The 24,787-nt window shown below is 37.3% G+C and overlaps 1 protein-coding gene across 2 annotated transcripts; it reads left to right on the top strand.

The window, feature by feature from the left end:
* Positions 1-13,149: 13,149 nt before the first annotated feature.
* Positions 13,150-23,328, top strand: LOC140830465 (sterol 3-beta-glucosyltransferase UGT80A2-like). Of its 2 annotated transcripts, XM_073193797.1 has the most exons (14): positions 13,150-13,432; positions 13,622-13,809; positions 14,579-14,818; positions 15,602-15,713; positions 16,457-16,627; positions 20,321-20,384; positions 20,536-20,593; positions 20,704-20,881; positions 20,988-21,118; positions 21,659-21,761; positions 21,866-21,942; positions 22,237-22,284; positions 22,370-22,519; positions 22,863-23,328. In XM_073193797.1, exons 1-14 carry the CDS (start codon positions 13,297-13,299, stop codon positions 23,040-23,042), a joined length of 1,836 nt encoding a protein of 611 aa, XP_073049898.1. In that variant the 5' UTR covers positions 13,150-13,296; the 3' UTR covers positions 23,043-23,328. The 2 variants fall into 2 exon arrangements, with proteins under 2 accessions (XP_073049898.1, XP_073049899.1); XM_073193798.1 differs by lacking the exons at positions 13,150-13,432; positions 13,622-13,809 and adding an exon at positions 15,384-15,447 and having other exon boundaries at positions 14,681-14,818.
* The last annotated feature ends 1,459 nt before the right edge of the window (positions 23,329-24,787 follow it).

Genomic DNA, 24,787 nt, shown 5'->3' with positions numbered 1-24,787 from the left:
CAGACATAGACAGTAAATGACAGCATTGCTCCATCAGTTTCCGCCAATCGGGATCACACTATTCTGCCACTGGGGCTCGTAGAGCATCCTTGACGATTCCAACTAGATGCATAATTAGAAAATAATTTCATGTTCATATCAAGTCCGCAAACTAAATTTATAGTTTGTACCATCTTATTCGACTTTGCATTGTTCCAGAATGGTAGAAACTAGACATGTCAAAATGAACTAATTTGATACTCGTCTTTGGTGGGTTGGGAAGTTACTAACCCAACTCACCTATTTTAGTTAGCGGGGTGGATCTAGCCAATTTTATGTGTAATTTGACGGTTTGAGAAGGCCGGCCCACAACCCACCATTAAGCTGACGGTCTGGTCCATTTGACATCTTTACTAGAAAACATGCCGAGACTTATTTATGGACAAAATTAATTTAGTCATATTCTGAGTTGCTCTTGTTTTTCTCTCTTTTGTTGGCGGCCCGGGGAAGGGGTGGGGGCGGGAGTTTAACATAGGTACAAACAAATCCCAAGGGAGGACGACTTTCTCCCATGGTTCATCCCCTGGGTAAATTCGGATGCAGTTACAACCAATGAACACTCGGAGTTGACTCTCATTTAGTTTTCACTCCCATTGGCCCCTCAAAGTTGCCCACGTTGTCATCCAACTGCTTTACCCACTATGCCATGAATGTTGGAGAATAAAAGAAGAGTATGTGCTCCATATTATTTGACTAGAAGCTGGTCAAATTTAAGCCATATTTCAGTAGCATTTTCAATACCTTATGCACCTTATCATGTACTTGTTTTTATATGCTTCAGCATTGTTATCTTTTTAGCAATCAACATCAAAATTTCATAAAACAAATTGATCTTGAGTCACAACTAAGATGTTGGTTTACCAATTATTGCTCCACAGTGCATATTGGAGTAAGGTTCTTCCCCAAGACCGAATCTCCCACAGTGATATGCCAAATGAAAACACATCAACCTGTTGAACTCAAATTATATCTGATTCTTTCAGATGTGACTGAGAAGCAATATTGGTAAGACCTAACTTGGCAGATAATTACTATTGTCCTTACCTTTTCAGATACCCGCGGACGGTGCTTCCATTCAACAGTTCGGGTGCCATCCATGGAAGGACCAGATACAAGAGTACTGTGTTTTATCATCAGGAATATTACAGGTGAAGAAAGTCCCTTTGAGAAAATCTGAAGGATACGCAACCAAAAATATCATAAATGTCATTTCATATAATTGATATTCTGTCCTGCACATAAATGAGAGAGGGAAGAATTTTATTTTCTGTTCTACATAAACAAACTATGCCATGCTCAAAAAATGGGGAAAAAAAAGGACAAACTACCCCAGGAACTCTTAGCTTATATGTAAGTTATTTGCTCCCAAAAAAATTAATTATCTTCTATCATGAATATTTCATTTGCATGTAATGACTCCACAAAAGGTAATGCAAACTTTGTTCTTGTGAAAACAATCAAAAGCAGCTTGCATTCATACTGCTTCAGCTTATCAAACCTCTAAGTTGCTGAATACAGAATCTGAAAAGGAGAATTATGATGATTTCAGTAACAACCAAAACTAGGAAAAGTAAACAAAACGAGTTTTCCCCTCGATCACTGAATACGTCTTACAGCTTATTGTTTTATGAACAGAGGCATCCCAATATCAATCAGTACCTTTCCAGGGAAAATGTTAACATACAGTTCAAAATTTTGTCCACAACATCACTGATAAAAAAATAATTTGCCTATAGGTCTCTGAAGAATCTCTCAGATTGTCACATATCAGATCGAAATGTGAAAGTTCTGTTTCCACAGTGTATGAAAAAAATACGGTTAAGTGTTACGTGTATCAGATTGTAGGTGTTGTCTGTAGGTGTTGTAACACTCACGACAACATGCAGCGGAAATTTTAGTTTAACACATTACACATAACTTAATTGAAAAACAATATGCGAGACAAGATGTAAATTATGCACAAGTACCAAGTACTTGTGCGATGCCTCAGGGCAAAACAATTCACTAGAAAAACTTGTAAGTTTACAAAAACCGATACTAGTGAAAGACTAAAACAACTCCCTCAAATAGGCGAGTGACAAATTGCATCCTATACTTCTAACAAACCGTATAACCAAAAACTCAAAGGATGCATCAACTGAGAAGTGAAAAATCTTCAGAAATCAGCACACTAATCAAAACAGTGATTAGGTGTTGTCTTCAAATGTTGTCAGCACTTCACAGCGACACAATAACGATGGCACGAGATATCTTTGAACTCAGAAATTCTTCCTAGCAGCTTCGTCTCTCGCGCACCGAAAATATTAAATCTCATCTCTATATATATCATCTCTTCGCAAACCCTATTAAGGATAGAAAAAGAGTTTATTAGGAAACAAACTCTTTTAAACAAGGATATCACATCTTAGAGATATTTTCACTTCTAAAAGATATCATGTATCATATCAATCCTAGATTTATATCATATATTAAATCTTATATCTAGAAAGGCAAAATACTAGAGATATTCAAATAAGGAAAGAATATCAAGGAATAAATTCCTTTCAATCTCTCCCTTTTTGCCTTTCTGGACAAAACAAATCAAAGATAGTTATATGGCTCAACTCCCCCTGAGTTAACACGCTCAACTCCCCCTGAGTTAGCAACCCAGTCTTTCAGCCAACTTCTGTTGACTCCCCCTGAAAACAAGCGTGGTTAAAAACAGATGTTGTGTGACAGATGTTGCAACATTCAATGTATAACATTCAAATCAAATCAGGGCAGATCATAATACATTTCGAACAATTATTATCATCACTCATTACTGCCATCATCATCATCTGCTACAGTATCCACATCCTCATCAGCAACATCAGCCTCATTAGCAACATCCTCATCATCAGAGTCAATGTCAACATCATCTGCCTTGTTTACACCACTGGGACCACCACTGGGACCAGCAGCATCAGCATCCACTCCCCCTTTTTGTCCAGAATGGAGACTCACAGCAAGTAAAAGCTCATAAGCTGCCACTTGGTTTTCATAATGATCGATGGTCTTTTGAGCATTGTCAATCTGTTGGCGAGCAAATGCCATTTGTTGTCGACCATAGGTGATTTGATCACGAATGTATGAGATAGCGAGTGTAACATAACCAGCAGGAGGTGCAGGTGGCAGGTTAGTCAAATCAGGCATAGAATCAGATGTTGTTTCAGCAGTGTGGCCAACATCGGCAGCGACACTCAAATCCACCCAAGGTAAATCGAATTTTCTGGTGCCTTTCAAGTAAGCTGGTGAAATCTTCAGGGAATCACCAACGGGGCAGAGGTCTTCATCAATGTTCGCAATGAACCCTTGAGATTCCAAGATGGCATAGATTAACGATGGGTAAGGCAGCTTAGTCTTCTTGAAGTCCCCTTCAGCATATTGCAATGTATTCTGGAATATCAGCTTCCCAAAGTTAAAGGCACGACCTGTGCCAATAGCAAACAACACAAGGGCCTGCGATCTGGTCACCGTAGATGAATTTGTTGATGGAGTCCAATTCCAGATCGAGGTCTTGTGCAAGACAGAGTAGAAGGATGTGAGTTTGGCCGCACTCATCTTCTTGGGATGGTCAGGGAACACTGTGGTCATGCCACCAGTGAGTACAGAAATGACAGCATGGATGTCAGGTATTTCTTCACCCTCCTCAACATCAGGAGTATGGTAGAATGCATTGATCACCGAAGGTGAGAAGTTGTAGATGCGATCACGAACATAGACTCTCCCATACTTCACCGAGTCTTCATCTGCCACACTTCTCAAGAGATTGCAGTAAAATTCCAACACAGCTCGGCGGCAGTAGGGCATCACAGTGGTGACAGTGGATAGCAGCTTTCGCTTCTTCAAGAATGCGATCAGATTATATTTCCCATACGCGTCAACATCAATGTTTTTCTCCTCAATCAGCTCTCGAGAAATAAATAGAGGCCACAATTCCAGAGCAGACTCAGAATAAAATTGGGGCGAGAACGACTGAGATCATAGTCAATAGAGTCAGTGTTGTCCTTGGTGTCGGCAACATCCTCGGCAACACCTACATCAGCAGCAGCAACTTCCTCGGAAGACTCACTTTCATCAGACCCACTATCTTCCGATTCACCATCATCCTGTTCCTCAGACTCAAAATCAGATACCGAGGATGAGGAGGAATCAGTGGCAGCTCCAGGCTGATTTTGTTCAAATTCCTTCATCATTTCGGGGTCAGGTTCATCTTCATCAGGAATCGTTTTCTTGGCGGCCTTTTCATCTTTAAGTTGAGCAAGAAACTCGGCCAAAGATTGTTCATCTTCCTCAGGTTCGGCAGAGGGTTCTTTCTCAGCAACATTTTGAGGAGCAGTAGCATGGGTTTTCTTTTGAACACCAGAGGTATCCTTAGCAGCAATTGTTGGTTTGGGGCGAGCCACCAACTCAAAATCATCATCAGCAGAGTCATCTCCTGATGAGAAATCAGGATCCAAAAGATTTGAGGGAGTAGTGGTTCGAGATTTCTTGACAGGAACGAAGTCGGGATCAAACCCTGCTTGTCTCTTGGATCTTCGCGGCATAGGTGCAGGGGGAAATACCTTGTTCAGGGCTTCAAAATCTGGTGGATTCTCAACATCGATTTCATTCCCAGTTTCACCCGGGGCGATAATTTCCAAAGGAGTCGGTTGTTCGGGTACAACCACAATTTCCATACCCGCAACACCGATTTCGGCTGTGGGTGTTGTGTCAGGTGATTTGTCGCCCATGCTAGCAGCCATTTCACTCCTGATATCTTGAGGGTCGAATCCAGCCATCTGAAAATCAAGAAAGAACGCAGTAGAAAACTTCGAAATGCACAATAGATTACTGTGGGCCGAGAGAAATTGCGCAGAGAGGATGAACAGTGAGGGCAGAAGATATTTTAGAATGGGAGGGAAACAATAATTAATTAAATCAATCAACACCCATTCTTATATGGTTAACCACTATCCTCCAACGGTAACATCCTATTGAGCCGAAACTTCAGCACCTTTCCAAACCAGTTTTTACACAACGGTAACTTTCTGAGACAGTGCAATCATTACAAAAAATTCAGACAGTATTAAACGCCACGTCAAATTAACCCCACAAACAGTTAGAGATCAAAAAAATTCAAAATTAGATGGATTAGGGTTTTCTTCGTATTTCATGAATTAAAAACTGATAGCCCACTGGTTGTGATAAATTCACAAAAACATCAGAAAGAATGTCTTAAATTTATGCCTAAAATATGATTAAAAATAGATGCACATGCATGTGATCAAACTGTGATCAGTCTGTACTTGGGTGTTGGCAACACTGACTGGCAACACTCCCAAATTGTACTCAAACTTCCTAGAACATTTTGAATTCAGACATGGTAGCTCCCACTCTAGAAGAACGGTCTTCATGGGACTCTTCTAGGTAACTTTTTCCAACTGTATTTTGACTTAGAAGTGATGGCTTCCACTCTAGAAGAACGGTCTTCATTGGACTCTTCTAGGTAGCCTTTTTCATTTTCTTCTACACAATTTTTTATGTTCTAATTTTCTCCTCTTTTCTATTTTTCACCAGTCTGCTCAACAATTTTTCCAAGTCATTTTTCATATTGAACAAGATCATGTTTTACACGAACATTCTCAACTACTTAATGACTTAGATTGAGCATAAACCACACTTCAGAAAATTATGAAAGGAATTTTGATTCACAACAGAGAGTACACCATTCAGTATCCTTCACTTGTACAGGCTTCACACAAAACAGGATGAATGCAATATGTCTAGCACCCTAAATAACATGCACATGCATGCTGAGTGTTGTCCACGGGTGTTGTCACATCCAGGCCAACATCCGTGAGTGATCATTGTGCACACAAACTGAGAGACTTCCTAAGATTGGAAAATCTCTCAAAATCCACTGGTTTTGTAAAAATATCAGCCAGTTGATTTTCAGTTCCAACAAATTCCATACGAATCATACCCTTCTCAACTAAATCTCGAATAAAATGATGTCTTATGTCTATGTGTTTTGTTCGAGAGTGTTGAACTGGATTTTTTGAAATGTCAATTGCACTTGAGTTGTCACAGTAAACAATTAAGGTGTCACTAAGGAATCCATAATCTTTAATCATTTGATTCATCCACAAAAGTTGTGAGCAACAACTAGCAGCAGCAACATATTCAGATTCAGCAGTGGACAAAGACACACAATTTTGTTTTCTACTATACCATGACACCAAGTTGTTACCAAGATAAAAACATCCACCTGTGGTGCTTTTCCTATCATCTAGGTTTCCAGCCCAGTCAGCATCACTAAAGCCCACTAAATTGGTGTTTGTTTCTTTGGTATACCATAGACCTAAGTCAACTGTCCCAGCAATATATCTCAAAATTCTTTTGACAGCTTTTAAATGAGTGACTTTAGGATCAGCTTGGTATCTAGCACATAAACAGACACTAAACATGATATCGGGACGACTAGCACTTAAGTAAAGAAGACTGCCTATGATGCTGCGATACTGGGTGTTGTCAACACCTGCGGCAACATCGTCTTTGGACAATTTTTCAGTCGAACCCATTGGAGTTTTCATGTGTTTAGTGTTCTCAGCAGAAAATTTCTTCACCAAATTCTTAGCATACTTGGATTGACACAGAAAGATACCATCATGCATTTGTTTGATTTGCAATCCAAGAAAGAAACTTAGTTCTCCTACCATGCTCATTTCAAATGTGGTAGACATGCATTTCACAAAATCATCAACATGCTTTTGAGAAGAGGCACCAAAAATGATGTCATCCACATAAATTTGACACACAAGAATATCATGCTTTGACTTTTTAATAAAAAGGGTTTTGTCAACATCACCTCGTTTGAAGCCTAAGTCAAGCAGATATTCAGTAAGCCTACCATACCATGCTCGTGGAGCTTGTTTCAGACCATACAATGCCTTTTTCAACTTGTAGACGTGGTCCGGATGATGAGGATCTTCAAATCCCTTAGGTTGGCTTACATAAGCTTCCTCATTCAAAATGCCATTCAAGAAAGCACTTTTTACATCCATTTGGTACAGTTTTATGCCCATGTAGCAAGCAATGGCAAGTAAAAGGCGGACTGATTCAATTCGGGCAACAGGGGCAAATGTCTCATCAAAATCAATCTCTTCAATTTGTGTATACCCTTGAGCAACTAATCTGGCTTTATTTCTCACAACAATTCCAGATTCATCAGTTTTGTTCTTAAAAATCCACTTGGTTCCAATAACATTAACATTATCAGGTCTACGAACCAAATCCCACACATTATTCCTAACAAATTGTTCAAGTTCTTCATGCATCGCATTGACCCAAAATTCATCTTTTAAGGCTTCGCTGATATTTTTAGGTTCAATGAGAGAAACACAACAAGAATGACTTACCTGAGAGTACACGGAAGTCATGCATACTAGTCCGATCATTTTTCGATAATCTACTTTCTCCTTTCTTCTAGTTTGCATTCCTCCAAAGGCTTCTCCAATGATCTGAGATGATGGATGATTTTTCTGGATCTTACTAGGAATGTCAGTTCCTTCATTGGTTACATCATCATCATCTGAAGCATTCTCTCCTGGTTCATCATGTGATTCTGCCAGTGCAGGTGTTGTTGCAGGTGTTACAACACCGGGTACAACATCCGTGTTAGGCAGTGACTCAACTTTGTCCAGTAGCCCATCAACATCATCCTCAATTGTTTTTCCTGTTAGATCTGCAAGATCATCAAAAACAACGTTAATAGATTCCATAGTCGTTCTTGTTCTAAGATTGTACATACGATATGCACGACTATTGGATGAATAGCCAAGGAATAAACACTTGTCACTTTTTGAATCAAACTTTGCAAGATGGTCACGGTCATTTAAAACATAGCATACGCATCCAAACACATGAAAGTACTTTAGGTTTGGCCTCTTTCCCATGATGATTTCATAGGAAGTCATAGTAGAACCACTCCTTAGGTACACACGATTTGAAATATGACATGCTGTGTTTAGGGCCTCGGCCCAAAATCTTTTTGAAATGTTCTTTGAGCTCAACATGACCCTAGCCATTTCTTGCAATGTCCTATTCTTCCTTTCGGCTATTCCATTTTGTTGAGGAGTCTTAGGGGCAGAAAATTCATGAGTTATCCCCTTCTTTTCACAGAATGATGTAAAGTGTGAATTTTCAAATTCTTTGCCATGATCGGTCCTTATCTTACCAACCCTCAGATTGTGTAGATTAGTAATCTTAGCATGTAATTTCTTAAAAGCATCAAATGTGTTGGATTTTTCTCTAAGAAATTTTACCCAAGTAAATCTAGAGAAATCATCGACACAAACACATGAATACTTCTTACCTCCAAGACTTTCCACTTCCATTGGACCCATAAGATCCATGTGCAAGAGTTCAAGACACCGTGTTGTCCCAAAGTGTTGCAACACTTGGTGAGGAACACGCGTTTGCTTACCTTTTTGACATGCACCACAAACATACGGAATTCCAGAAGATAAATTAGGCATACCTCTCACAGCATCATACTTACCAAGATTCTTTAATGTCTTGAAGTTTGCATGTCCCAATTTTTGATGCCACAAGTTTAATTCGCTCACCTTTGAATGATTGCATACTAAGTCTTCTCCAAGTTGGTAGCAATTATCAGCAGACCTTATACCTGTCAAAATATGAGTATTAGTATTATCAAATACTTCACAATTGTCTTTATCAAACTTGACATGCAAACCGTCATCACAAAGTTGGCTTATGCTTATTAAGTTTGAGTTAAGCCCTTCTACATAAAGCACATTGTGCAGATTAGGCAGTCCATCAACATTCAAGGTTCCTTTGCCAACAATTCTCCCTTTAGCACCTTCACCATACGTCACATGACCACTCCTTAGTTCAACATAGTCAATCAAATGGTCTTTAGAACCTGTCATGTGGCGTGAACAGCCACTGTCAAAGTACCATATTCCTGCAATGTTAGTCTTTAATGAAGTATAAATAACAGAGCATTGAATCTTAGTCTTTGGTACCCAAACCTTTTTTACCGATGCCTTCCTGTTGACAGTGTTGCGCCGAGTGTTGTACAACGCCTGTGGCAACACCTGTTTAGATTCCCATCTTTTGTAGTCATCTCTAAGTGTAAAACAGTAGGGTTTGATGTGACCAGGTCTAAAACAGTAGTGACAGATGAAGTGACGCTTTCTGGATTTAGACTTCTTGATAGACATTCGCCCTTGTGATGGAGCACCCTTTTCAGTTTGTGTAGTATTTGAAGTTTCAACACTTCCTTTGACAAAAACAGTTTGTTTTCCCTTAGTATTGGAAGATTCTCCAGTTTCAAACAGACTATTCGGATAACCAAGTCCAGCCTTATCATTCTGTCCAATCATCAAAAGTGAGTCAAGTTTGGATGTACTTGAATTCATCTTGGCAAGAATCTGAGTTGCTTCTCCAAGTTCCTCTTTGACTTTGCATAGCTCCAAATCTTTCTTGCTTAAGATTACTTCAAGTCGCGAAATTTGTGACTTTAGCTCAACATTTTCTTTGGAGAGGATTGTATTTACTTTGGTTCTTTTGATCCAGTCTTCATATAATTCTTCGTACATCGTCTGCACACTTTCTAGAGTGATCTCATCATCATCTTCTTCCTGATTTTCAGACTGACTTGATTCATTAAGGGTTGTAGAATTAAGACATACATGATTCGAAGAGGTGTTGCGACCAGGTATTGCAACACCTGTGGCAACACCCAAAGGATTGATTTGCATTGAGCGTTTCTCCTTGATCACAGTAGATAATGATGTGTGATTTTCAGATTCATTTGATCCTTGATCATCTTCAGATTCTTCATCACTCAGGGTGACAGTCATGCCTTTGTTTTTCCTAAGACGATTTGCACACTCATTGGCATAGTGTCCATATCCCGAGCATTCTCTACATTGCACCGAGTCCAGGTTTCTGACATTAGATTGAATTTGCACTTCGGTCTTTGGTCGAAACTGTCCTTTCATAGGAGTAAACTTTTGTGATTTTGCAAATGTGGAGTTATTGGGCAGCTCAGACTTTTGTCCAATTTTCTTTTTTTCTCTCATAGTCTTCAAATAGTCACCAAATTTCTTAGTAAAAAGAGAGATAGATTCTTCACCTAAATCAGATTTATCCACCTCTTTAGATAGTTGAAGAATTTCTTCATATGATTCGGTTGAGGCTTCAAAGGCTATTGTCTTCCCTTTATCCTTTTTCTGCAGATCAAGATTCATTTCAAAAATTCTTAGGGAACTCATGAGTTCATCCAGATTGATGTTTGAAGTGTCTTTAGATTCCTCAATGGCACAGACTTTGACATTGAATCTCTCAGGAAGAGATCTTAGGACCTTGTTCACCAATCTTTCATTTGGTATGGGATCTCCTAGGCCATGTGATTCATTTGAGAGTTGTCTTAGCCGGCAGTCATACTCAAGGATAGACTCCTTGTCCTCCATTCTCAAACTTTCGAACTTTGCTGTCACCATCCTTAGCCTAGTTTTACGCACACTCGCAGATCCTTCACAGTGCTTCTGGAGTATCTCCCAGGCATCTCTGGCGCATACACAAGTGGTGATTAGATTAAACATCCTTGTGTCAACAGATGAAAATATAGCATTGAGAGCCTTGGAATTGAAGTTTGAAGTTTGCACTTCATCGACAGTCCATGTACTTTCAGGTTTGAGTCGTGTGTCTCCATCAGCATCCGCGAGTTTTGGTGGACTCCAACCGTCAAGTACACGTTGCCAAGCTCTTTCATCAATGGATTTTATGAAAACCCTCATCTTTACTTTCCACAATGCATAGTTTGATCCGTCCAACACGGGAGGCCTGAAAACAGTATTTGTTCCTTCCATAATCCCTTTTCACTCTGAAAACAAAACAAAACAGGATCTCACTTAGTAGCGTCAAGTGGTAGCTCTGATACCAATTGAAAGTTCTGTTTCCACAGTGTATGAAAAAAATACGATTAAGTGTTACGTGTATCAGATTGTAGGTGTTGTCTGTAGGTGTTGTAACACTCACGACAACATGCAGCGGAAATTTTAGTTTAACACATTACACATAACTTAATTGAAAAACAATATGCGAGACAAGATGTAAATTATGCACAAGTACCAAGTACTTGTGCGATGCCTCAGGGCAAAACAATTCACTAGAAAAACTTGTAAGTTTACAAAAACCGATACTAGTGAAAGACTAAAACAACTCCCTCAAATAGGCGAGTGACAAATTGCATCCTATACTTCTAACAAACCGTATAACCAAAAACTCAAAGGATGCATCAACTGAGAAGTGAAAAATCTTCAGAAATCAGCACACTAATCAAAACAGTGATTAGGTGTTGTCTTCAAATGTTGTCAGCACTTCACAGCGACACAATAACGATGGCACGAGATATCTTTGAACTCAGAAATTCTTCCTAGCAGCTTCGTCTCTCGCGCACCGAAAATATTAAATCTCATCTCTATATATATCATCTCTTCGCAAACCCTATTAAGCATAGAAAAAGAGTTTATTAGGAAACAAACTCTTTTAAACAAGGATATTACATCTTAGAGATATTTTCACTTCTAAAAGATATCATGTATCATATCAATCCTAGATTTATATCATATATTAAATCTTATATCTAAAAAGGCAAAATACTAGAGATATTCAAATAAGGAAAGAATATCAAAGAATAAATTCCTTTCAAAATGGACAATGTTTTTTTGAGTGCAAGTACTCCATACCAAATGCAGCATCCATGGCAATCATAAGCTTTTTACGAAGATCGAGTACCCTGCCATATGACTTTAGAATGTCAATCACAAAATAATTAACAAGATCGTGCAGAATTAAGGAGGAAAAGAAAGTATCCATCCATACTTATCTTCTTAATTGGAGCATTTTTAAGTGATCCATTTGCCATGAATTCTGTCACGATCGCCAAAGTTCCCCCAGTTCCATCAGGTACCACCCCTTAAAAGGCAACAACATTTGGATGGTGAAGATTTGACAAGAATTGTGCTTCCCTCCAAAAGTCTTTCGTCTGCAAAGGCACAACAAAAAATTAACTTTCACTTGCGTGTGTGTTAAAAAGGTCTCTCTCCGGAAAGTGTCAGATGAAGGAAAATATACAAATAACCCACCAACTACTCTTGCTCCAATGATTTTCCTAAAAAACAGGCCTTTTTAATTCTCTTGATGGCAACATCCGTTCCTCTCCATTCCCCATGAGATGCAGTTCCATATCTGCCAGATCCTAACTCTCCTAATTACCCACACAGACAAGATAAGTTGACAACTGATGAAGATACATACTTCCAAGATTGAGAGAGATATACACAACATCAATCAACTTCTGGAAAAGAGTTCGAGCCCAAATTAGTGAAAAGAGAAAACTCATGCATGATATAGATATTTTGCCTGATTGATCTCTAACTGAATATTATCTTCTGGGAACAAATGATTCTCTAATCACTTTCAATATAGGCTGGGAATCGAGAGTTTTTCAAAATGTCAACTGACGTCTTTATATAAGTTTCTATGCATGACTTTCATTAAATGTGTGACTTCACATTAACTACTTAAGGAACACCAAAATATTTAAGACAAAAATCTGTGTGAGACGATCTCATAAATTATATTTTGTGAGACAATCTATTATTTGAGTCATCATTACTTTTTATGTTAAGAGTATTATTTTTTATTGTGAATATCGGTAAGGTTGACCTGTCTCACATATAAAATTCGTGAGACCGTCTCAGGCCTACTCAATTTTAATTCCATAATTATCCTTTTGTACCCTATTAAAAATCTGCTCAAGTCACTCTATATTTTACATCGAATAAAGTCTAAACAAACTCTGGATTTTAAGTCGAACAATTATTCTAAATTGAAAATAATTTCGTATTAATTATTTAGAATTATTTGATCAAAATAATAATAATAATACATACATATTTTACTAGTATATATTAAAGATAAAAAAAGGTTATATTATTTATTCTAGTTTTGAAAGATTGAATTAATTAAAATGGTTATTTTGTGTGGGAGTTGACCAAATAATTAGTTATTTCAAACCTCAGGTAGAACTCCTTTGAACAAACTTGTTCAGAAGCAATATCTTCTCACGCTGTCCATTCGTAGAGTAAACGGTTCACTCTGGAAGCTTCTGCAGATCTGGATCAAAATCGGAGTGCAGCTGAGGTGGTTTCGCCGCCGATGGTGAAGGATGACGCGGTCGTCACTTCTTCAAGTGCAGGTGAAGTTTCGACGAAGGATATTTCGGAAGTCTCCGCTCCCGGAGACAGTAGCGGCGTTGCTGCTCGGTATTCTGATGACGACAGCTATTCCTCAGGTTGATTCCGTATTGTTAGCAGTGCTACGTGATTGAAGTTGGAACAAATAGGAGCAAATGCTGTGTTTTAGTTTTTTTCATCTGAATTTTGTTAGTTTTTGTTATTGTTTGGATATGTTATGTTTGTTACTTGTTTTATGAGTTACTGATTGGATCAACCTGGAAATAATCGAAATTAATTTGATGCAGGAAGTGCAGCGGCGATCGTTACGAGAGTAAATACCACGCCTCCGGTGATGTTTAATTCTGAAAGGTTTGAGCCGTCTTCTGACAAAGTTAAGATAGTAAGATCCAAGACTGAGAGGCAGCCTCATAACAATGTGCTTGCTAAAGAGGCTGCTCAGTTTTTTGATGACAGTATTTCCGACCAGCAGAAGGTAAAGGTCACACCAACATCGGTTGCTGAGAGAGAGAGAGAGAGAGAGAGAGAGAGAGAGAGAGAGAGAGAGAGAGAGAGAGAGAGAGAGAGAGGTTTTTGAATTTCTCATGAGTAACAAGAGTCATTAATGCCATTTTCTTTTTACAAAATGGTATTTGATGTGAAAGAATTTTGAATCTGAGAATGTCACTTAAAAGAAATAGAGAGTATATGATTTGCTATGATTGTGTTCTGGAAAGCCATCCCACTGATGTATTCATGCTTTGTATCAATGTACTGGGTTCGTAGTGTTTGAGTATAACAGTGATATTTTCAATGAAAAGAACATTTTTTTCTCTTATAAATTCTTAGCTACTTGTCAATCAGTCTCTTGAAGGATGTACTATGGGAGGTAGGTCCACTAGTCTCTAGCTAGAGTCATTAAATGAGTTGCGTTGAATTTTCTGTTTCAATTAAATTTTTGTTCTGGATGACATCACCAAGAGAATCATGTTTTTTTAAACTTAGCTGTTGCATTTGGTTACTGCATTAGTCATATAAGTGTGCTGATGACAAAATTTGTTTACCAAAGTGCGGCTGCTTTTTAAAGGTCTTGCCGAAGTTAGACAGTCGGTGTCTTGGTTGATTATTTTCAAAATGTTGCACAACAAAAAATATCTTTGGTTGATTATTTTCAAAATGTTGCACAAAAAATGTCATAGACATTTGAAATTATTTCAGTATGTTCACATACCTGGGATTTTCTTTAAATATCTAAAACAATGCAGCTAGTATTGTTGAAGAGAATTGCCACTGTCAAAGACGATGGGACTGTACAATTTGACGTTCCAAAAGATGTTGAACCTCAAACCGCAGTATTCGGTTCAGATAACATATATAGCGAAGTTGATGATGAGCTAATTGATGAGGCAGAACTTCAGTATATTCCTCCGTTGCAAATTGTAATGCTTATTGTTGGAACTCGTGGAGATGTTCAGCCATTCATTGCAATTGGAAAAAAGCTACAGGTAAATGAGTCGATGTAGTCATTATTTTTACCTTTAGTCTCTGCTGGTTCTTCCTGTCAAATAAGGAGTTAAGGATGAGTTAAATGAAGAGCAAACAAATACTTTATTGTGGAAAGTTTTTCCGGTGGGTCCTGCAGGATGGTAGTCCTGTTTTTTTATCCTTGCGAATGAGATGATTTTTGGAATGTTTTATAAAGGAAGGAAAGCTAGCTATTAAATTTAGAGTTGTTAGCCACCACGAGCCTATCTCCACCCATTCCTTTTCTATGGCATTATTGTGATTTTTAGTCAAGTCAACTGCAGTAGAACAAGTTAATGGATATTTGTTTTGGATTCCCCAAGTTGGAATTTTGTCCTTCATTATTTTTTGTAAACTTGCTTGGGTCTTTTTTAAGATTATGCTAAAGTAAGCGGTCTAAAAAATATTAACAAGTCTAAGGTAGTTGGTGGTGATTGAATTATACTGCATATAGTTTTCTACATTGAACAATTATGATTCTCAAGTCCTTGATCCTTATTGTTGGTAAATGGAACACTTATGATAATTTCGTTTTTCAACATGCAGTATGAATCTTCAACATTAGATGCATACTGACTTGTATTTCTTAAAATGTCATCTACTTAATCAGGTAAGGCAATATGGAGATGGAAAAGTTGTTTTCTTTGCCATTGGAGGAAGAAGAATTTTTGAAAAACAAAAACATAAAATAATTTTCTATCGCAACTAAGATTCATCTTTCGAGTGTATGCAAAGTTCTTGATGGGGATGATTGGGTGGTGTAGGACTATGGTCATCGTGTTAGACTGGCAACACATTCAAATTTCAAGGAGTTTGTATTGACTTCTGGATTGGAATTTCATCCTCTTGGTGGCGATCCAAAAGTTCTTGCAGAATGTATGTTTCTAATACTTATATTGCTCTTCAAATTGGATCTGTATTTTTCGTTGGTCTTGCTATTACAATTTAGCATTCTCGATGGATTTGTTGTTTTGGAACATGATGCTTTAGGTTTTCAATTATGGGTTAAATCTGGCGTTTTCTGAGTATGACTGATTTGGTTTTTAATTGTTTTTCATATTTAACCTTTATCTTATTGCCTATACTGGATAATACGTCCTGTCACTACCACTTAGACCATATTATAATTCAGTTTAAAATTTTAAAATCATCACGATGCAGCACTGCTAAATTGTCACGGTAACCTTGCTTCTCATTGACCTTCGAATACAAGACATTCAGAATGCTTGAACTATAAATTTTTCTAAATCGAATTCCATGTTCTTTTCTCCTGGCCCCTAACTTATGTGTAGAGTTTATATATACCTGGAACAAAAATAATCACTCCATTTCGAACTTATAAAATTATCTCTTAGTATTTCATCATGAAACGGTTTATCTTATGTGGTCCTTGAAATCTCTGTCACTTATTTGTTTGTTATTGGACTCTTATGTAATTTGGATAAGAGCTTTAAGGCAATTGCTTTTGTGTGAGTTTGTATGAAACAGATATTATCTTTTTGTTCAGCACCATCTTATGTAGTTACAGATCTAATTTTTAGTTGCTGCCTTGCTGGCAACTCATAATTTACAAATGAATATATTACTTGGCTGATAAATTGGTTGTTTCTCTTCTGCAGACATGGTTAAGAACAAAGGGTTTTTGCCTTCAGGGCCATCAGAAGTGCCTGTACAGAGAAAGCAAATGAAGGAAATAATATATTCTTTACTTAATGCATGCAAAGATCCTGACATTGACTCTGGAATTCCTTTTAAGGCAGAAGCAATTATTGCTAATCCTCCAGCATATGGTTAGATCATGCCCCATGAGAGTCTTTTTCCCCCCTTTCTATGTCGGTCATTTTTTTTATTTAATTAATAAAAAAATTTGCCCAAGATTTTTTTTGAATAATTTAACAGATTACACTGTTATTTGGCTCCTCATGAAATGTTCCATTTGATGACTGGCTCGTTAAATTGTTGATTTGGGATTTACATAGATCAATTGACAAATTATACAGTTGGTACATTTTTTTTTTTTTTGATAGGAAACATAATTTTATTGATAATAATAAGTTCATATTACAGTCAGCGGACTAGAGGTCCACTAATCGAATCTACTTAAACTCCTAACAGTACACATAACTCCAATCTCTCAAAATATCAGAAATAGATAAGCCATGAAAGTTTTTATCCAGTCGAATCCAATATGCTGTGGTGACTTTAATTTTTCCCCAGCAATCTTCTGTGGTTTCCTCAAGATCTTGGAAGATTCGCCTGTTTCTTTCCAACCAAACCTGCCAAGTAATTCCATGAATCACCATTTTCCAGAAAATTCTCCCCTTTTTCCCAAGCAGTCTGCCCAAATCAGTATGAAACAATTCTGCGTTGTCTTCGGTAAAGCCCAAACCATCTTCAATTCTTTTAAAGCCCTTGCCCACAAAGCATAAGTGAATCTGCAATGAACGAACAGATGATCTTGTGTTTCCTCATGCTTACGGCACAACACACACCAATTTGGTGAAAGTGACCAAGTAGGTAATCTCTTTTGCATGACCTCGGCCGTCGGTAATTTCGAAAGGATAGCTGTCCAAGAGAATATCTGAATTTTCGAAGGAATTTTTATTTTCCAAATGACATTGTAGAACCTGAAACGATTTGAAGCAATAATATTTTGGAAAAAAGAATGGTAGAAAGATTTGACAGTGAAAATCCCAGAATTATCCCCTTCCCACTTTTTGAAGTCATCGACTCCTACCACCAATCTCACACCCTCCAAGATGCTCAGAAGCGAAGTTAATTGATTGATCTCCTCCTCGCGGAGAGATCTTCGAAAACGGAAATCCCAAGATATAGAATTTGATGAAGAATCGATTGAAGAAAAATGAGAGACCGAGAAATTATGACACAAAGATAGCTGAAATAAAGACTGAAACAACTCCTTGAGAGATGACTCCCCCAACCAAATATCCTCCCAAAACCTTATTCTATTCCCCTCTCGAACCACTAGTTTAGTAAGTCGGTGATAAGTCGGGTATAACGCTGAAATAAACTTCCACGGACATCTAAAAGTCACATTCTTAGCCAACCCCGCATCCCACCCATTGTCTTGTAGGCCATACTTACTCTTGATTATTTTTTTCCATAGCGTATCATTTTCCACATTGAATCTCCACTACCATTTCCCCATTAAGGACTTGTTTCTCAAGCATAAATTCCCAATGCCCAATCCTCCTTTTTCCTTGGGTCGGCATACTTCTTCCCATCTCACCATATGACAATGTGAATCTCCCTCGTTTCCGTCCCACAAAAAATTTCTCATGACCTTCTCCATCTCCCCCGCCACTCCTTTGGGTATCTTAAAAAGAGACAAGAAATATATCGGCAAAGCAGACAAAACCGAAGCTATCAGAGTCATTCTACCTCCTTTTGACAAGAACGCCTTTTTCCAAGTTGACAATTTCCTAGAGACCTTAATCATGATAGGCTCCCAGAATGAAGCCTTCAATGGATTACCCCCTAGAGGGACTCCCAAATATTTAATCGGCCAATTTTCCTTTCTGCACCCAATTTCCGTGGCTATAACTTCCTCCTTCACTGCCTCTTGGTTTAAACCCAATAAAGCACTCTTGTCCCAATTAATCCTCAATCCTGACATATCACAAAAAGCTTTCAAAATCATTACCAAAAACCGTATGTGTTCCTCCGTCTTCACAAAGAACAAAGTATCATCCGCAAACTGTATGTGTGAAACCTCAGCCTTGTCTCTACCCACTTCATATCCTCTTATCAAGTTTCCTTCCTTTGCTTTGTCAACCAATCTTCCCAAAACATCGACAACTATATTGAACAAAAAAGGTGATAACGGATCTCCCTGTCTAAGTCCTCGATATGCTTTAAATTTCCCCCTCGGTCTCCCATTGATCATAACAGAAAACGAGACGTTTGACACACATCCTCTAATCCAACCTCTCCATTTCTCCCCGAATCCCTTTTTTTGTAATACAAAATCCAGAAAATCCCATTCTACATTATCATATGCTTTCTCAAAATCAATCTTCATCACCCAACCTTTTTTCTTTTTCATCCTACCTTCTTCCACCAACTCATTAGCAATTAGACAGCAATCCAAAATCTGCTTCCCCTCGGTAAATGCATTTTGAGTTTCTGAAAGTGTATGTGCTAGCACTTTTTTCAGCCTTGTAGCCAAAACTTTTGCAATTATTTTGTATAAGCTTGTTGTCAAACTTATGGGTCTAAAATCTTTCACCTTCAAGGAGTCATTTTTCTTTGGTATCAAGCATATGTATGATTCATTAGTCAAACCATTTATGACACCCCCTTCATGAAATTCTGCGAAGACCCTCATTAAGTCGCTCTTCACCGTTTCCCAGCACTCTTGGTAAAGAGCCAAAGTATAACCATCGGGTCCGGGTGCTTTGCAACTATCACAATCAAACACTGCCTTCTTAACCTCTTCTACTGAAAAGGGTTGTTCCAACTCCTCTCTCATCTCGTGGTTAATGTTTCCCCATACCACTCCTTCAATCCCAAATCTATTCTCTGGTTTTTTGCTGTACAAATCTGTGAAATAATCAACAATGACTTGAACAATTTGACCCTCATCCTCAATCACCCTTCCATCATCCATCTCTAATTTGCTAATCATCGCCTTTGACTTCCTGTGATTTAGCAAGCAGTGGAAAAATTTTGTGTTACGATCTCCTTCTTGCAACAAAGATCAGATGGTGTTATGAACCATCAACTTATCACATAATAGAGTTAGCTCTTCATCACATATTAAGGATAACTCTTGCTTGCTAGAGGTGTTATCCCATCCTGGGCCAATGGGTGGTTTAACAGAATAAGGTTCATTAGCAGTTACTATGCATTCATCACTGCATTGTGAAATAATTGATCCAAGTTAGTTTTCTTTTTCTGAAAGTATCCAGACTCCTCCAACAATTCGGTCTTTGACTTGTATTACAACCATTCCTCCTTTATAACATGACGTTCATTTTGTACCTTTCCTCATCAATCCAATAAAGGTGGGACATTCAACAGGTTAACTAAGGTTACGCTTGAATTGATGGATTTGATTCGGAGGAATGAGATTTGATTTGGTGAATGATTTGAGCAACTTATTTTAATTTACACTGATGTAGGATGTATTTAAAATTCAGCACAATTACTATTGAAATTGTCTAAATCGATGTAAACTGGATGGCAAATTATTTGAATTTTGTCCATTAAACTAGTCAAGGAATTGAAATCATAGAGTTGAAATCTATCATTTCAAATCCATCATCCAAGCACAACCTAAAGTACATTGTCGTTTCTTACAAGATTATACAAACTCGTACACATTCTGATGTTGAACAAGGTATTATCGGTGTAGGAGGCCTTGGCCAGTAATTTTGTTTAAAGCAATCATATGTTCTCAACAGTTATTATTATGTATTACATGAAACAACAGATACTTACCTTTACTCTGACAACTGCAGGGCATGTACATGTTGCAGAGGCATTGAAAGTGCCAATACATATATTTTTCACAATGCCTTGGTCGTAAGTCTTATCTGAATCCTCTATATTCGTATAAAGATTATATCATTCCTTTTGCTTAAAGCTAATAGTAAAAGTTGAATTAGAACTTAAAAATTATTCACTTCTTGTTTTTTACCCTATCATCTTGCTAAATGGTCATGTTTTCTGCCAGGCCAACTAGTGAATTCCCGCATCCTTTATCTCGTGTTAACCAATCAGCTGGATATAGAGTGAGTTTGATAATCAGCTAGACAGTATGCACTCGAGAAAAAAATATATGGTTTGATTTGTAGCAATCTACTTCTACCATATTTGACTTTTTCCTGGAATGTTTTTTCAGCTGTCATATCAGATTGTTGATTCCTTGATTTGGCTTGGAATAAGAGACATGATAAATAATTTCAGGAAAAAAAAGCTGAAGCTAAGGCCAGTCACATATTTGAGTGGTCCACAAGGGCCAGAATCGGATATCCCACATGGATATATCTGGAGTCCTCACCTTGTACCCAAACCAAAAGGTATTTCCTTTTGCTAAAAATTGACTCGTCCCACATTAATTAGCAAAATGTCAATTTAATCATTTAGCAATATACTAAAATCATGGTTATATTTCTTGTTTTGCAGACTGGGGCCCCAAGATTGATGTTGTTGGATTTTGCTTCCTTGATCTTGCCTCAAATTATGAACCACCAGAGTCTCTTCTAAACTGGCTTAAAGCTGGTCCAAAGCCTATCTACATTGGGTTTGGCAGTCTTGTAAGTTTGGCTAGCTTTATTTCCCAGTTGTATGTCGCGAGAGAAAAAGAGAGAGAGAGAGATGTTTCTTTTCTTGTTGGGGCCGAAAAAAATTGATATGATTTTTGACTTGAGCTTGTTTTTTTCTTAGCATAAAATTTGAGGTTTTAAGTTTGCATGTTACTTTGAACTCTCTTTTTTGGAACTTGGAGTTTGAGTTCTAGTTTACTGTGGTGAACCCACACGGAAAAAGTTTCTTCGGTCATTGGAAAACATTTCACTTTTTTTCTTTACAAAAATGGAAGTGATAATTTAATGGAAAATGAGTGTTTTCATGTTTGTTAGTGTACATCCTTTTGGAGGAGTTACATTTTGTTGTTTGTGCAAGTAAGATCTCTGGCTGGCTTTGAAAAACTAGTTCTATTTTCAGTTGTCATTTTCAACTAGAATTAGCTTTGCCACTTGTAACACCATCGTGTATGTTTTCATGCTTGTCAGCTACCTTGACTTAATCTTGAAGAGAGAGATTCTTTCCTACAATTAACCTTTTTTTCATCTCAGCCAGTTCAAGAGCCAGAGAAAATGACCCGGATTATTGTTGAGGCATTAGAAATAACTAAACAAAGGGGCATTATTAACAAAGGCTGGGGTGGCCTTGGTAACTGTGAGTATCATTTTCCTTCTATGATCATTTTGCAATAATTGCACAAAATTATGCTATGAATGTTCATTTTTGACAATATTTCTTAACCTAATGCTTCTTCTTAGTGGCAGAAGAAAAGGAATTCGTATATCTGCTGGATAACTGCCCTCATGACTGGCTTTTCTTGCAGTGTGCTGCAGTGGTACATCATTTTATTTTCAGTGTTTCTTGTGGACAATTGGAAATCGAAGCTGAATTCGGTTTTTTATAGCTCTATTATGTACTATGTACAGCCTGTTGGGTAGTTGTGTTAATGGATTCAATGCATCTCTCCTTGACATAGAACTAGGAGTGTATACAGTATCCTGCTCTGAGCATTCATAAATTTGCGAACACCTTATCCTATACAGTATGAGGGTGGTGAAATGGTTTGAATTTGACATGTCTATCTTGGCAGTCTTGAGATTATTTCTTTTATTTTTCAATTTGTTTTCAGGTGCACCATGGCGGAGCCGGCACAACAGCTGCTGGTCTTAAGGCTGCGGTAATAATTAATGGAAACTAGCATTTGTTGCACTTCTAATGCAAGTGACTGTTTTTTACCACTATAATGTGTTCTTTCAATGCAGTGCCCGACTACAATCATCCCTTTCTTTGGTGATCAGCCTTTTTGGGGAGAGAGAGTCCACGTTAGAGGTGTTGGTCCTCCACCAATTCCGATTGACAAATTTTCGCTCCAGAAGCTGGTCGATGCAATTAAATTCATGATAGATCCCAAGGTACTGTTTTTTATTCAGTTATCAATTTCTGATGGTGTATAATCTCTAGCGATTGGAAAATAGATTGCTGAAGTTGCTATGGGTATCCCAAACTATGAAAATTAACACTTTTCTATGTATATTGTTTTCCTTTCATTTCAACTTTCACGGTCATGCCGCCATGCCATGTACTCTTTGTGAATTTCAGTTAGAGAAACAGTCTGTGTAACAGCTGGTCTCCCAGTAATTAGATACCGAGTTTATGTTGCACCTGATTTACGAACATGTCATCAGAAGCAAAATGTGGAAAAGGAAGGAGTGTATACTTTTAGCATGATTATCGACTAGCTAGGATTATATGCAGGTGAAGGAGTGCGCAGTCGAACTTTCAAAGGCCATGGAAAACGAAGATGGGGTTGCTGGAGCTGTGAAAGCATTCCTTAAACATCTTCCTCGTAAAAAATCCGAGTTCGAATCAAAATGGAAATCAAAATCTGCACCATCCACTTCTTTGTCCGTTCTGAGATGCTTTGGTTGTTCCTAAATATGAATCAACATAGATGCGCACACAAATGTGAGCTCTTTATTAGGTCAAAACCGCGATTGTATTTTACTTCTTTAGTAAACGTGGCATACATTTGTTATTATACGCCAGTTATACAGATCCAACATCTTTGTGATTCTTACTTGATTTGCTTCTGTTGTACCTCACTTTTAATATACGCTTGTTGAAATTAAAAGTTGCCGACTCATGTTTGTAAAGAGTTCTTACTTTTTATTTGTAAAGAACGATAGGTTTGATTTTGTTGTTAAGGTTATTACTTCGTGTAGTATCTTTCCGATGAATGGGTTCTGTCGATGTTGGCCGAAGTGTTTTTACGTTATCATGTAAATTATTAAATAACAATAGGTTGTCAATTTGACAAAGATGGTTAGATCACATTTTCTTTAAAAACCATTATTTTGTGTATTAGGATTCGAGCTGAGCATCAGTCCAAAGGATGGTATATAAAATGATTCAAAAATTTCTTGAAAGATTATCGTTTGATGTTTTGAAAGTTGGTTAAAAATAGGGTTGTAATAAAGAACAGTTTCTGTATAAATTCAAGTTTTCAGAGTGCTCATAAAGCAATTCAAAATATATATGAAACATCTACTACTGTATTGTGATATCGAAGAAGAGCACTATATGATAATTATATGGGTCTTTTAACGTGTTTATACATCTAAAATATCCCTATAAAGAAGATAAAGGTATTTGATTTTATTATTTTTCCAATATTTCAAAATACTTCATCTAATTAACAACATGAGGTGATAGTGGAAAGGTTAGTATTCAGACTATGAGTTAGTCTCATGTGAGACCGTCTCACGGGTCATAATCCGTGAGACGGGTCGAACCTACCCATATTCACAATAAAAAGTAATACTTTTAGCATAAAAAGTAATATTTTTTCATGGGTGACCCAAATAAAATATCCGTCTCACAAATACGACCCGTGAGACTGTCTCACACAAGTTTTTGCCTCAAGACTATTTACATGAGGTAGTCGTGTTTGACGTGTTATTAATCATGCAGAACCTTAATTAATGTAAAACTGAGTTGGTGGATGACACAACATAAGCAATTTGGCTTCAATCTTTCCCACTACATAATATAATATATTAAAACCATTTAATAGATATTATATACATTTTTTAAAAAAAAGAATCTATGTTTGCCTTTCTTAAAAAACACTGGGTGTTTAGGGGATTTAGTTTTTTTCACTACTCATCGGGCAGAGCTGGGGGTATTTGACTGGGAAATTTGTTTAAAGTGATGTAATTTTTGCAAAACACTTATTTTTAGTTTAAAAAAGTTTAAATTAAAAACTTATAATATTAAAATATAACCAACCATTCTTTTATTTTCAAAATAAGATTAATTCTACAGTAAGCTCCTAACTCCCCTTATAAAATATAATAACTCACAAAATATATAAGATAAATTTAGTCAAATAGCTATTTAACAAAAATAAAAGATCTTCATTTAATAAAATAGCTATGAAATAACCCTTCATATAAATATTGAGTAGGTCTCTTGTGAGACGGTCTCACAAATCTCATTTTCATTGATGACCTAAATAAGAGATATGTATAACAAAATACGACTCGTGAAACCGTCTCACATAAGTTTTTGTTATAAATATTTTTTTCATATTTAAATCGGGTCTCTCATTATACCACATAATGATAACCATGTCATGCATGGCGCGTAAGTGTCTTTTTATATAGATATATATATATATA

Source organism: Primulina eburnea, chromosome 4, assembly GCF_022965805.1.
Source record: "Primulina eburnea isolate SZY01 chromosome 4, ASM2296580v1, whole genome shotgun sequence".
NCBI lineage: Eukaryota > Viridiplantae > Streptophyta > Magnoliopsida > Lamiales > Gesneriaceae > Primulina > Primulina eburnea.
Note: the sequence above shows the minus strand (reverse complement) of the source record. Positions and strands in the feature narration are given on the sequence as shown.

Bases quoted from the DNA above. Each gene is read 5' to 3' on its own strand.
- LOC140830465 (XM_073193797.1), top strand. From the start codon at position 13,297: ATGGTGAAGGATGACGCGGTCGTCACTTCTTCAAGTGCAGGTGAAGTT. The intron at 16,628-20,320 runs GTTAGATCATGC...TGACAACTGCAG, and splicing joins TGCTAATCCTCCAGCATATG to GGCATGTACATGTTGCAGAG. The intron at 21,762-21,865 runs GTGAGTATCATT...GCTTCTTCTTAG, and splicing joins CTGGGGTGGCCTTGGTAACT to TGGCAGAAGAAAAGGAATTC.